This window comes from Adiantum capillus-veneris, chromosome 6, assembly GCF_014529385.1.
Source record: "Adiantum capillus-veneris isolate H3 chromosome 6, ASM1452938v2, whole genome shotgun sequence".
NCBI lineage: Eukaryota > Viridiplantae > Streptophyta > Polypodiopsida > Polypodiales > Pteridaceae > Adiantum > Adiantum capillus-veneris.
In genome coordinates, this window is record NC_140936.1 from 32,541,940 (window position 1) to 32,557,673 (window position 15,734).

Genomic DNA, 15,734 nt, shown 5'->3' on the forward strand with positions numbered 1-15,734 from the left:
CCCAACTCAAGGTCAACCCTAGCTTGCCTAAGGTCAAAGGACTTTTTAACACTAACTTTTGAAGGTCTTTAATCAAGCTAACCGTAAGCTCTTTAAGCTCCATTAGGTAGCATTGCTCTTTAACATACCATCTCTCATTTGAACCCCTTTAACCTTGGCCCTGTGTTGAGACAGATCCATAAGCACATGTCTATATTCTAACCCTTGTTCCCATTTATTCTCCCACATTAAATGATCAATTTAATATAAGAAAATCATTTGGGTTGGTTAGATGTTAGATTTTATGACAAACAATGTTAGGTGCAGCGGAATGATTATTTGCGCTTTGCTCAAGACGAGTGCTCCGAACTGTGCTCAAGGTTCCTTTTGTTCTTATGGAAGGGAGAGCCTTCCGTTCTTAATGAGAGAGTGCTATGATCACAAACAAAGTGAATGGACACTGTGCGTGCAAGTGTATGAGACTGAGAGATAGAGAGAGAAGAGAGATACGACACCAGAGACGTTGTAAAACCCTCCTCCGAAGGCCCCACTCTCGTCGGCGAGAGTGGTCTACTTATTGATTGCACAAAGTGGTACAATGATGATGCAATGGACTGATGCAATCTGGGACTATGCCGGTGACGACGACGGTGATGACGACGACGACTTTAGGGCTGAAATCTGTGGTCTTCTATCTACTGAAAATCTGCTTATCTTTGGGCTGTTTTGGGTGGCTGAAAATGACTGTTTTGGCTGCGTTTTTATGGCTGAAAATGGGGGTTCTTCTACAACCATCTGGGGCTGATTCTACTACTGTCCCATAGGGCTGAAAACGTTGTTGTTCTACTGCGGCAATGGCTGAAAACCACTAACGCTGGGCTGCTTGTATCCTTATCCAAAAACACTGGCTTGATGGACTCCAAAATCGCTGATGGGTTGGGATTGGAAAACGCTAGCAAAACTGGGATTACTGGCGATGAAAGGAATCTGCAGACGCTAGGTAATGCTGGTGATGATGGCGATCAAGGCAATGCTGGAAACGCCAGAATGGGGGTTACTACTAAGGTTGTCCGATCCAAAAACGCTACCTACTGTGAGAGGAAACGCCAAGGTTGGGGGGGTTCTGCGGGTTCTGCTGAGAAGTTGCCTGTTGAGCGGGAAGCTCCTGCTGCCTCTTATGCCAGAAAGTGCTAACTTGGGTTTGCTTATATATTAACTTAGCAACATTGCCCTACCTACTTTTGTTGGAAAGTCGCTTAAAAATAATAAGCGAAAATACCCAAAATACGGAAAATAGGGAAAATAGGCTAAATGCACTGGAAAATTCCCCTGTCTGAATCTGATGGATTCTGAAGGGAATATTGATGATCATGTTGTGTGCAACCAGAGGATATGCATCTACACTAAGTGACTAGGCATGCACGGTCTACGAATAGACTTACAAAAGTGCTAGATCACTTCTAAATCTAAACAGACTGGACTGACTCAACCCTGATCATGCTGTAGCTTGTCCACAGACACATAGGGTTGGATGTGTCACGTGACATCCCCTCCTTTTCAAAGTGAGGTACTGGTACCGAACTGTATGGCGTCGAGGGAGATCGCAAATAGCATCCGGAATCCTGGAAGGGACTCTTTGCCGGCCCATTTCGATGTGTGGTGGGTCGTGCGATACTTGAACTTAATAAAGGTCTGCAACGCTTGCTTCTTTGGGCCGCGTCGAAACCGACACAAAGTCTTCTGTGGCTCCTTCGATGCTTCAACTTCGTCTAGAGACCTGCTTCGTTCGTCTTCAAGAATCTCCATGGCTGAAAATTCTTAAAACCATTTCCAACACAAAACCATGAACATACCCATTCCATGTAAAGTGAAGGAAAAAAATATTGTCTTCTCTAAAGACTGTGTATGCAATGTAGATGAACATAGAGACACAGTGACCACCCGTTCATCAAACACGTGCAAAGAATGAGATCGAATCTTTCTCTTATGATCTAGAGCAATCAACTATGGCAAAACACAATGGAAATGCCCACGCTTGGTGCTCATTCGGAAACTGTGTCATGCCAAGGAAGAGACATGGAATGTGACTTCTTGACATGCATACTTTTCAGCTTGTCATGAAAAAACCGCATACATTCGTGCTCATCCATGAGAGAAACGTGCTCAACATACAATATGTCATGCCTAGGAAAAGGGATCACATAACGATGCTGACTAAAATACAGGAAACGATCACGAATGAAACATTCAAACAATGCGTGCGTACCAATCATGCGAACACATAATACTTCCTGTGAGGGTTCTTTGAGACCTAGGCTCGAGAGCCAAGATCGCTTCTTCCTGAATGATCGAATCGTCCTGTGGGGGTTCTTTGGACCTCGACTCGAAAGCCAAGATCGGTTCTTCGTGATTGATCGAATCTACAACGAGGTTAGCTTTGCTAGAAAAAGCATCCACTAACACATCATCCTTGTGAACAATCACATCATCTTCATGCAACTCATCATGCTTGTCATTGTCATCCAAATCATTGGCATCCAGATCATCATGCTTATCATTGTCATTCAAATCATCATATAAATCCTATGTGTCATGCTTCGGAGAAGAAGAGACTAAGACAGTCTCCTTTCCCCAAATCTCTTGCATCTGTGCCTGAACTTGAGAATAGAGTCGCCAGAACTCTTTGTTTTGTCGGTCGCTCTATTCTTGTATTGCTTTTCTTTCTGCTTTGTCTTCTGCGTGCATACGATCCATTTCTGCTTCTCTTGCTTTGGCTTCCAAGCGTGCTTGCTCGCTCTCACGCGCTATGGCTGTCATTCTTTCTTGGTACTTACGCTCGATGGCTGCGATTCTTTCTTCGCTTTCTAACTTACTGTCCATCATCCTCTTGTCGAAAGCCTCCATAGGAGTTAGTGCAATCCTTGTTGTAGATCGAAAGCCTCCATAGGAGTTAGTGCAATCCTTGTTGTAGATGGAAAAGGGGGAGGGTCGGAAAAACCTCCTGGTGGGGAAAATTCTTCTTCGCCTCTCTCATGCTCATTACCTCCAAGCGAAGCATCCATGCCGCTTCGAGTGATGACCATTTTGAAGTCGTGGGTTCTTGTGGGTTCGTGTGGGTTCTTAAGTTCACGAGGAACTTGGGTTCTTGGGGGTCTTGGGTTCTTAAGTTCACGAAGAACTTGGGTTCTTGGGGGTCTTGGTTCTTGAAGTTCTTGAGGTTTTCTTTCGCTTGCAAACCACGTTTGAGAAGGATAGGTCCATTAGTAGATTCTATCTTGTGAAGTCTGCTGACGTATCCAATATAAAACATTGTGCTTGCATCAAAAAGAGCACGCTCATCACAAAGAGGACAAAGTTAATAAATTAAGACAACATTCTTGACATCACATGCCTATGTCACGGCCAAACCTTACAGACAATACAACAATCTATCCAGAAAAAGGAACCGAAAGGAGCAAGCGAATCACTTTACATAGAAGGCCTGCAGAATGTTTAATTGGGATAAAAGATTCGAACATGCTCAAAAAGATTCTAAACTTAATTAAAGTAAAACTAATTAACATTCTAAATGTATCCATAGAAGCTAGTAGCAGGTGTTGCACCTTCATACTCGAGTTCTCATGCTTCAAAATGGCTTTCTCAAAGGCATAATAAGTTTCTAAAGTATGTGAATTCATTGTACTACAATTTTCTACATTGGTCATGCTGCTAATCTCCCCTGTTTCAACCATGCTCCCAACTGCAGCAACCTCCTTGAAATCCTGCAATGAGAGAAAAGAAAATTTAGGACCATAGTCTTACATACGTATGTGATCAAAATTCTTCGAATAGAATAGTCGACCAAAAATGCCAAATCTTCAATCAATTTTCAATCAAAGCGAGGGATTGGCACCAACAGATATACCAAAGAAAAGAATAATCAAGCTTAAACTTGAGTATCTTCAATCCGGGTAGACAAATAGATTACAGCAAACAATTTATTACCATTCTCCCACACTCTCCAGCCAAGAGCTTGAGCTTTTTCTTCTGCAACATACTCCCAGATAAAGAGACCAGTATACGATACAGCCCTAGAAAAGCCCTAGCTTATAGCAAGCATAAGCTTTAAATTTCCATGCCATTTCAGTTTCAGTAATCAAAAGGTATCCACTCAGGCAAGTATGTCAACAACATTGGTTGATAGAACAATATGAGCTTAAACATTTGGCATAAGTCTTGCAGTAGACTTTGGACTTTTACCTTTTACTCCGTCTTGTCATATGTTTCAGTGGACTTTCGAGGCATTAATATGCACAATACCTTTTCAACTCACAAATAAGGCAATTCCCTCTTTACATCAAAGACTTTTCCTCTTCAAAATTTCACCAATAAAGTGTCTTTTCTGACCTTCACTTTGTGCAAGAGCAGGCTGAATGATCTCTTTTTCTTATCAGCTTTACCCTTGAAACATTTACCTAGAAAACTTTTTGCCCTAAAATAAATTTTCCTTGAAACTCTTTTTCTCGATTTTAATAATCCTAAATGTCCTTGTTAAAACAAGAAGAAGATTTTGTTATCTACTCAAGCACTGACACAACCTTGCAGGAGCTCTAGGCAACAATGCCTTCCAAAACTTCCTATTGTACTCCGCCAGATTCTGACAATTGGCCGCATCCAACTCGTGCGATGCTATCATCACATCATTTCAAAAAGAGTCTATCAGCCATCCGTATGAGGAACCCTGCTTGAATTGGATGCATCCAACACATACAAAGCTATCATTGCATCATTTCAATAAATGTCTATCGTCCACCCAGACAAGAAACCCTGCTTGAATTGGATCAATGAGAAAGGAGCCACCTTGTTAAAATACAGGTCCACTATATCAAAGTGTGCAGCAGAAGAGAGACATGAACACGGGAAACACCCTAGAACACGAGAGAGAGAGAGAGAGAGAGAGAGAGAGAGAGAGAGAGAGAGAGAGAGTCAATAATTGCAGAAGAAGAATGATACAAGATCACCATTATGTGGATTCGGGCTGCAGTGATATAGTGAGCCAACTCTAGGCCGGGCAAAACCAGAAAATCCACAAAACTGGGAATAATAATAAATGGGTGAAATGTCTCATGCAAACCCTATGTGCACCTAGAATTCCACAAGTAAAACAGGTTGAGCTGAGTCTTCTCAAGAGCAATCGTTCCATTTATCAAATGGAACGTCCTAGCCTTTGCCACTACATCTCGACGTCAGTGGGGGCTGTCTTTGATTAAAGCCCAATGGTAATCCTCATGTAGTCCCAGCAAATACATGTGCACAACGTGCATGGAATCCACCTTACAGAAGGTGAGCGCTTCCTTGAAAGCTCCATTTTGGCGAAGTCTTTCTTGAAGTTCACACAGAAATCAGTCCACGTCGTAGGCTTCTCTGCCATGTTGCACCACCAAGTAAGCGCCCTGCTGCGCAAATAAAGAAGAATCGTTTGAATCCTCCAGTCCTCATGCTCCCCATGGAGATCGAAATACGTGGCGTCACAAAAATGATCAATCGCCACCATTGCTCGGACGCAGACAGCTGACGATGTGGCAGTTGTACAACATACCCACGATTTACGCAAACAACAATACGAAAATCTCGAAAAATGCGTTGACATGCTGACATGGCAGGCAGTACGGATTTCTGCGTTTTGCACTAACAGGTGTTGATATCGCATACTGTACAAAATTTGGCAAATTACATTGACTGCTTTCTGATAGTTTTTTGGGCCTAAAAGTTTTTGCGACAATTTGCTTTAAAGAACAACTTCCGAGGGACCTCTGCTCTCAGATTCTACATCCAGATGATCTCAAGAGTGGAACTCAAAAGCAAATTGTCCCAAAAACTTTTAAGAACAAAAACTGCCAAAAAGCAATCAGCGTAATTTGCGGAATTCCGTACAGTATGCGACGTCAGCACCTTTCAACGCAACGCGGAAATCCGTTGTAAGGTGCAGCGGAAGTGAATGTTGAACTTTGCTCAAGATGAGTGCTCAGAACTGTGCTCAAGGTTCCTTTTACTTGGAAGGGAGAGCCTTACGTTCCTTTAGTGAGAGAGTGCAATGGATATAAACAAAGTGGTGAACACTGTGAATGAAGGTGCTGAGACTGACAGATAGAGATATAAGAATACGACACCAAAATGTTGTCAAACCCTCCTCCGAAGGCTACTCTCTATGGTGAGAGCGGTCTACTTATGATTGCACAGATCTCTACAATGCTTGGACTTGCCGACGATGTCACCGACGATGAGGACGACGACGAGACAGGCTGAAATCTGAAAATGCTAAGGGCTGAAATCCGCAAATCTTTCTCTGCTGAATTCTAACTCTATGTCGGTGACGTTGTCGATGGTGATGATGCGGCGACCACGCGCTGAAAACGCAGATGCTGAAATCTACTTTTTCCGGGCTGAAACTGCAAACTACGCTGGATCTGACCGTGCGGCCAGGATCTGCTACGGGATGGTGAGATCTACGAGGTTTGGGACTTCTTCTGCGGGTTCTAACTGCTAAAAACTGACAACGTTGGTCTATGGGCTGATTTTGTCGCGAAGATCTGCAAAAACTTCAAGGGTGTCAGGCTGAAGCAAAAACGCTGAGCTGATCTGGTCTCTGTTGTGCAAATCTGCTAACGCTAGGGCTGATTTGTTGTGGCTTGTTGTGGATCTGCTGATCTGCAATGCAAAAACGCCAAGGCTGAATTTGGATCTCCTTGCAAAAAACGTTAGGTCAACTACGTGGGGGGGGGGTCTTGTTAAGAAGGTGCCTGTTGAACCGAAGCTCCTGCTACCTCTTCTGCCAGGTTTGCTTATATATTAACTTACTGAAATTTCCCTACCTAGTTTCCAACAAAAGTCACTTAAAAATAATAATTGAAAAATGACAAAAATAGGGAAAATAGGTCTATGTACTGTAAAAATGCTCCTGATGGATCCCCCCCCCCCCCTTTTTGCCCTCACGTAGCCCCTCCTCCCCACCCTCTTGCACGCAGCCCCCCTGCCCGTCCCCTGCGTGCTCTGCCCTGCCCGCTACCCGTCGCCAGCCCCACCCGCTGCCCATCGCCATCCCCACCCACTGCCCGCCCGTCCCCCGTTGCTGCCCTGTCCGCCAACCGGCCCATTGCCCCGCCCGCCCGCCTACACATTGCCGTTAGCCCATTGCCCCGCCCGCCTGCACTTTACCGTTAGCCACTCCTGCTTGTCAGGCTCGCCAGCACCCTCGACGTCCTCGGTCCAGCAGAAGTTTCCCCCTTCGTCGACGCTTCTCCGCCAGTTCTTCACAGCACAAGACACAGATGGAGGCTCAAGCTCCACCACAGAGAAACTCCAATGAAGTCCCCTCGCCCGACCTCGGTGAGCCCACCATGCGACTTGCTCTATCACCGACAGAGCAAGCGAGCCTAGCTGCATAGGTGGAACGCATGTAGGCGACCTCCGTCGTCTGCAAGATTCTCGGCACCAGACCCAGCAGAGTAGAGCTGCCTGATCTTCTCCAGGCCCGCCTTCTCGTAGAGGTGGACACGATCTTGGACATTCAGTTCCTTGGACGTGGCTACTATTAGATAGAGTTTGAAACCTGCGAAATATGTCTAAGGTCATCGCGATAAGCCCCTTGACCATCCGAGCAGTTCGAGCCCACTTTCGACAGTGGAGACATGGTTTTGACCCAGCTTCTGATGTTTTGGTAGAGGAGGTAGACCTTCTGATCTCCGTCTGCTTTCCTTGTTTGAGGAGGGAGTACTTACCACTTTTGTCCAGGATAGGCTCAATGATTGGGACTGTCCTAGAGACACCTCGCACGGCAGCCTCAGTTGCTGCCAAGGCGGCCGACATTCCCTCAGTACGTGTTCTGGTTAGGGACACTCACTCTCCCCAAGGTTATCCTACTTCCTCGGGTGAGTGGGGTTTACACGATTTCTCGGCACCCTCACCGGACCTTGAGGCAGCCTGCTTCAGAGTTCATGTACTGTTCCTTGCAGCTAGGGGGATAGAGGCCTTGGACTCAGTAGTTCTCTTTTTCCCTATGCGGCAGGGACCAGGCTGAGTGGACTATAGACTCAGTGTTGGAGTGGCTGCAGACACAAGCCCTAGAGTTCACTCACCACATGGGAGACCTAGGGGTTACGGACTTGCTTCAAACTCTTTGGCCACCACTGGCCAAGTTTGTTGTGATACCTCAAGACGCAGCAGGATGTAGACACATTGTGTAACAAACTGTTGACGTGTCAAAGCCCTGAAGAATGGAGTCAACTTGCAAATGCCGGCCGAGGGGCCTAAACCCTAAGAGAACAAGTAACAGAAGAAGAAGTCCTACCAACTTATGGGGACCCCGTCGATGGGACCCCAGTGACATAAAGAAACTAAAATAAAGCAGGATCCACACGCAAAAACTGATGACGTGGCAAATTTCCGAAAATTGCACTGACATAATGATGTAACAGGCTGTACGGATTTCTATGTTTTGCGCTGATTGCTGATGTGGCAGCTATACGGATTTCCGTAAATTATGCTGGCAGCTTTTTGGCATTGCTTTTGAACCAAAAGCTTTTGAGTTTGAAGGCTTTTCATGTAAACTGCTTTTCAAGCCAAGGGCCTTTAAATGAGGCTAGGACTCATTCTCTGGCATGCTTCTTGGAGAAGGTGCAGAGTCTGGAGTACCGGCTTGTTCTGTGTTGATGCAATATAAAGAAATACTGAAAGGGGAGTCAAGGTTTGGCGCCAATACTCTCTGGGGTGGAATCCCGCCACTCTGTGTCGTGTGTCCTCTCTCTCTCTCTCTCTCTCTCTCTCTCTCTCTCTCTCTCTCTCTCTCTCTCTCTCTCTCTCTCTCTCTCTCTCTCTCTCTCAATTCAGTTGTTATCGAAGTGCTAAAAGTCTGTCCAGTTTGTTCCTTTCTATTGGCACGTTGTGCTGGTCTTGTGACAGTGTTATATTATTGGGCCGCCGACACCGAACTTACTAGCCACTCCCACCCTTAACTTCATCGCGCATCGGACGCGCTCCCGTCTTCATCGCTCTGTCTTACAGGGCATAAGCCATAAAGAACCCAAGACTTGGAATTCATGGATACAACAGAATATTTGCAGTTTCAACTTTCTGCTCAACGAACTTCACGATATTCTTTCGCGGCATCTTCAGCAAAATCTTTCGATGCTGCAAAGTTTTCAACAATTTTTGAACTACATGTTACCCCCTCTGATACCACAGGTGGTACCTCCTTCTTCGGCATCAGAAAGTACGAGAGATTCCAACCGGCAACCTTTTCAGCCGTCTGTTCCAATCGAGGGAGTTTTCGAGAATATGGTGCAACCATCTGACCATGATCCGGTACAACAGCCATTGCCCCCACATCCACCACCACCACCGCCCCCAGACTACAATGGTTGGAGCCCATATGGATACCCTTATTATCCATACCCAAGATATGCGCCTAACCAACCCAAAGATTTCAAAGATGGTGGCACGACAGACAAATTTCTCACTTTTCCCGGGGTGAAAGATCGCATGAAAGGATTGCAGTTCCTACAACAATTCGACAACATCTATGGTTTAGGGAACTATACAGAAGAATCCAAGATTTCTCGAGCAGTGGGATTTCTTAAAGATTATGCTATGCAATGGTGGAGTTCAATTGCGACACAACCGCATACTCCAAGGACTTGGCAAGCTTTCAAGACAGTTTTTGCACGTAGTTACATGACTTCTATGTTTGAAGTCCGGATTTTGGCAAAGTGGGGCAACTTGAAAATGCTTGCCACCGAAACCATGGACGAATATAACCAAAGGTTTCTCGACGTGTACCTTCCGGTGTCCTTCTCGAGTGGTGGTCCTTGGCAACGTCGACCACCAACCTGCTGCCAGTCCTCCTTTGCCTAGGCATCAGGCTCGGAGGAACCTGCTTGAGCTCCCTGTGTCTTTGTCTGCTCTGTCTGGCCAGCCTTAAGAGGCTCCGTCTAGGTCTGTGCCGAAAGTCTAGGCTTCCTCTAGATGGCCCATCTGTCGACAAATGAAGAACTCATCAGGAGGCCCAAATACTCCACATTCTGACACAACCAGCCACCACTCACCCGAGGTAGTAGAACGACCTTCGGGAGGGTGTGCATGTACCAAATCAGAATGCGTACAGTAGGTATGTCAGTTGCCTTAGCAGCTACTTCAGCTGTTGTGCGCGAGGTGTCTCCAAGACCGTCCTAATCTCTAAGCCAATCCTGGAAAGGAGCAGGAGGTACTCTCTCCTCAAGCCTGGGAAGCAGACTGAGATGGGTAGGTTTGCCTCCTAGATGAGAGCATAGGTAGCCGGATCAAATTCATGGCACCAGTGTCAAAAATGAGCTCTAGCTGCTCGGATGGCCAGGAGGCTCATCGCAATGGCCTGGGACGCCATCTCGGAAGTCTCTAACTCTATCTGATAGTAGCCGCGCTCGAGAAGCTGAACGTGGATGATCTTGCCCACCTCTGCTAAAAGGGGAGCCTGGAGGAGATCAATCATCACGCACCTCCCCTCTGCTAGGTCGGGTGTCAATAATCTTGCAGATAACATAGGTTGCCTTGAGGCGCTCCACCTCTACGCGAGGCTCGCTTGCTCTATCCGTGAGATGGTAGCATCTGCAAGGTCGGACGAGGGGGCTTCTTGAGATCCCTCTAGGGTGGAGCATGAGCCTCCATCTGTGTATGTTGCTGTGAAGGAAAGGGGACTGAATGAAGACAACCCTCTAAGAAAGCTCCGGCGAGCAATGTCAGAAATCCATCATTATCGAGGCAGAGGCAAAGTCAAGTCTTGGGGGGGGGGGGGGGGGGGGGAACAGAAATCCATCACTATCTAGGCAAAGGCAAAGGCAAAGTGAAGTCCTTGAGGCGGGGGGGGGGGAACAGAAATCCATCACTATCTAGGCAAAGGCAAAGTGAAGTCTTTGAGGCGGGGGGGGGGGGGGGGGGGGGGCAATGGACGAAGCGGGGAGGAGGTGAGCGGACAGGAAGCTGCGTGGGGAAAAACAGCCAACAAGGGTTGTACGTGGCAAGGGGATGGGCGGGCGAGCACCCGACCGAGAGAGCAAGGGGATGCAACGCGAAGGGTGGGGGTGGGTGGGTTGGGGGGGGGGGGGGGGGGGGGGGCACGCAAATGCATGAGTTTGCTAGAGGACAGAGTCAAAGGCAAGCTTGACAAGGATGGCAATACCAGTACTCAGTTAGCTGCCTCGGTACCCACGAGGTCCGACAACACTTGTTATAAATGTGACATGACGCTTTTTTTGGCTCGGGAGTTTGAAGCCAAAGGCAAAAGCAAGAACTCACAGATAGACAAAGACAAAGGCAAGCTGAACAGAGATGACGGTAATAAAGATTTGACGGAGGAGATCGGCATGGCACATGTGGCAGCGGCCACAGTGGCCACAACACCAAATTTAGTCAGAGGGTAGTTGCCGCCACTAGCTTCAGCGAGAGAGAGGCTTGTGAGAGGCAAAGAGGGGCAAACAGTGCTGCATATAATTAATTTGGACCCTTGTGTTGGAGTTCAAGTTATCGGTGTTCGAACCCGTGGGTCAGAGTTCAAGGTACATGCATCTGGCAGGGAACCAATCACACGTATCTGAAACACTATGGATGAGTGCACCGATCCATTTTTGTTGGTCGGATTATGGACAGGATGTGTTTCAAAGTTCACTATCTGGAAAGTTTTTTTGAACGTAATGTGTTCACCTTTCAATTTTCTAAAAGGCAAACGGTACTCAAGATGGCATTCTTCTAAAGTACAAAGTTGAGAGTAGCAATCCCGAGGCGTATCCAATGGAAAGGATCCTTTGTTGGGGTGTCCATGGTAGCTTCTTCACCGACTTGGTCTCACTATTTATGTTCACTATAAGTTGCGAAGAGGGTATGAGAGTTTTGGCTCGTGAACTGCCCAATGTGATCCCATTATTTAGTTTGGCTTTTAGGTATTTATTTTACTATTTGTCAAAGTTTGAGTAGGGCAAAGTATTGAGGTTGCTATATAAGCAACCCTCATCCCCCATTGTATTCATATCAGTTATTTCATTGCCAAGGTTGGTTGGTTCTCTCTCTCTCTCTCTCTCTCTCTCTCTCTCTCTCTCTCTCTCTCTCTCTCTCTCTCTCTCTCTCTCTCTCTCTCACATACATTGCTATATGTTACTTCACCCCTAGCACATCAGTCTATACCTCACCTAGAGGGCAATCCCCTTTCTCTATACTTGATGATGACATATGGGAGTTCTCTAGAGATGGAGATATCATTCTCTTGTGAGACTTTAATGCCAGGACGGCCAACTCCCAAACGGTATTTTATGATACCTCGGAGGAGATGCTTAGAGAGATGGATATATCGGAGATGGGACTTGACAGACACTCACAGGATAAAGAGCACACAGAGTATGGGAGATATCTCATGGAGATGACAACTACGCATGGTCTGCATGGTTACCCGGAATGCGGAACGCGAAACGGGAACGGCAACGGGATCCCCGCGGAACGGAGCTAGGGGTCCGGAACGGGAACGTCGCGGAACTGGAGGTATAAAAAACACCCAAATAGTGCAATTTTTAGCTCCTTGTGTTTAAATACAAGGAGTATTAGAGTGCTTTGACTCTAATACTCACAAAAAACTCGTTTTGAAGACCATTCAACCTTGCTATGACTAGATGATGAGAGAGAGAGAGAGAGAGAGAGATGGAGAGGGAGAGATTTGAGAGAGTGGGAGGGAGAGGAAGAGAGCTTGAAGGCTTGAAGCCTTGAGCCTTGAGAGAGTGAGTCTTGAGAGGGAGAGATCTTGAGAGTGAGAGGGAGAGAGCTTGAGCCTTGAGGATTAGCTTGTGAAGAGAAAGGGGGAGGGGGGTGCATTGTAGGAGTCCTTGAGGCCTTGCACACTTTCAAAAGAAGCCCAAACATTTACTTCAATTTTTTCAATTTTTGCCAAATTTGTTTGTAGCCGTTGATCGTTCCAGGGGCATTCCGGAACGGTCCGGGGGCGTTTCGGAACGTTCCGGAACGGCCGTTCCGGTTTGCATTGGCCACCCGGAACGTCAGACATTCCGGGACGTTACGGAACGTTCGGGAACTGCCCCCCGGAACGCCGGAACGGGGGCTAGGGGACGTTCCCCGGTAACTATGATGGTCTGGCCATACTTAATGGTCTAGAGATTTTTCCTTCGTCTGGGGGATTCACATGCTTTCCACACAGACATGGGGCCAGTACAGTGGACTATGTCATGACTTCACCGAGCTGCATCTCTCATATTCAAGATCTTAGTGTGGGCCCTAGGCCTGTTGGAGTAGCAGTGGACCATGCTCTCCTGACTTTTTCAGTCTCTTTCCAGTATAGTGTCTCTCAGACACCACGGAGGATTGCACACACACGGTATACTTTTACACCAGAGACGGATTCAGTTTATGTGGAAGAGATTTACAGACGGATGGGGGCAGCCGAGCCTGTATATACAGTGGAGGAGATCACCACTTTATTGACGGAGATCTTGCATGGGGCAGCAGCAGAGGCATACCCACAAACTCAACCAGGTCAGAGAAGACGTTCTAGGAACATGCCTCAGAATAGTTGGTATGATGAGGAGTGCAGAGAGATGAGAGTTCAGATTCAGAGCGAGCTTATACTTGGAGTCATTACATATAGACAGTCTCGGATTGCCCTTCGGCGTTTAGTGCGACGGAAGAAGCGGGCCTTTTTAGCCCAGATGGAACGTGATTTGTATCAGCTCTTTTTGAGCCGAGATTCAGGTGAGGCCTGGCATCTCTTCCATGAGCACTCACCTCCTCCAGTGATTACCTCTCCCGAGATTTGGGGTCAATATGCAGCATCATTATATACAGTACTTGGGCAACCACCATTACCAGACCCTCTAGAGCCATGTCCAGCCACTAGTACCTTCTTTACCACTGAGATGGTGAAGAACGCCATTGACAGGATGAGGACTAGGAGAGCATATGATCATGATAGTTTGGTGGCAGAGCACTTGATACATGCTAGAGATTTACTATCAGAGGTTCTTGCGCGGTTGTTTAACGGTGTCATGTGTGAGGGACTACCCGTGTCCTGGAGATTATCTACTATTGTACCTCTTTTCAAGGCAGGGGACCCCACAGTACCAGGGAACTACCGTACTATTATGATAGGGCACACATTGGCACGGTTGTATGCATCCATTCTTGAACAGCAACTGAGTAAATGGGCAGAAAATGAGGGCATACGAGCAGCAGGACAGGCTGGATTCAGGAGGGGTTTCTCCACATTGGACCATACTCTTACACTCTGAGCCATTATTGAGGAGGGTCGGGCACATGGGAGACGGATGTATTGTTGCTTTGTGGACTTCCGCAAGGCATTTGACACAGTGCCAAGGGCCAGATTGATGCACAGGCTACTGAAGTTGGGAGTACCCACAGAGATCATATGGGGGATCATGGCTTTATACGGCTCAGTGACTAGCCAGGTACGCACTCTTGAGGGGATTTCTGACATTGTTCATTCCACTATTGGAGTGAAACAGGGGTGTCCTTTGTCCCCTACACTTTTTGGTATGTATGTAGATGAGGTCTATGACTACATTGACAGAGAGGGTGACAGAGGCGCTCAGCTGGCAGGGACATGGATCCCTTTATTATTATATGCTGATGATATTGTGTTGATGTCAGAGTCACCAGAGGGCATGCAAAGACATTTGGATGCATTGCACAACTTTGCAGAGGATAGTGGACTGTCTGTGAACCTTGGTAAAACCAAGGTTATGGTGTTTAACACCACACCACAGTGGGTCAAGAGATCGGCACCTACACTCGTATATAGCCAGGACACTGTGGAGTACACAGATGAATATACATATCTGGGGGTGGTATTCACGGGACCGAGGTTTACCCTGAGGAGAGCAGCAGAGACTAGACTATCCAGAGCCTATGTGGCATTAGGAGGGCTAGAGAGGATGTGTTCGCAGGTTCAGTTTCAAGAACCACGAACAAAACTATGGCTCTTTGATACTTTGGTTGCTTCAGCTATGCTTTATGGGGTCCAAGTTTGGGGACCATCTATGAATCATGACAGTTGGAGGAACATGGAGAGACCGTTGGTATTTATGATATCCCGGATGATTAGAGCCAAGGCCTCTGTACCACATGCGATTATTCGAGCGGAGGTAGCCGCCCCTCCTATAGAGATTGAGGCTCTTACCAGATCAGTGTCCTTTATGCACAGTCTATGGGATACACATAGAGGCAGATATACTAGACTGGCTCTTGAGTCCTCTAGACAGTTAGCCATGCAGGGAGATGCATCATGTTGGTATGCACAGATGACCTCATGGTTTTAGAGGCATGGTCTCAACATGGATAGATTGCCTCCCTTTCAGTATTCCCTGGATGCACCCTCCCTGCCAATCACACGGACGGAGATCACTAGACTCATTCGACAGGATCTTATACAGTTGGACACCAGGAGGACATGGGTAGAGCCAATACAGGAGTTGGGCACGAAGATGGCTTTCTACAAAGAGCACCTTCTCCAACTTTCAGGGGATGGGTTTGTGACTCGTCCGAGCTACATGGACACTCATTTATCTCATGATTTGCGATGTGCTATTGGTCAGATTCGCACATCCTCACACCAGCTGGAGATTGAGACGGGTAGATTCAGAGGGATACCACCAGAGTCTAGGATATGTCAACTATGCGGTAGAGAGCCAGAGACAGAGCTACACTACATATGCCACTGCACTGTGTATTATGAG

The 15,734-nt window shown here is 46.9% G+C and overlaps 1 protein-coding gene across 1 annotated transcript in view; it reads right to left on the reverse strand.

The window, feature by feature from the left end:
- The window catches only part of LOC147455322 (uncharacterized), a 117,435-nt gene that overhangs the window by 50,892 nt on the left and 50,809 nt on the right, over window positions 1–15,734 (reverse strand). Inside the window, exon 4 of the mRNA XM_086514128.1 lies at window positions 3,582–3,740. Within this exon, the coding sequence (XP_086370254.1) occupies window positions 3,582–3,740 (159 nt within the window). The remainder of the gene's footprint in view (window positions 1–3,581; window positions 3,741–15,734) is intronic.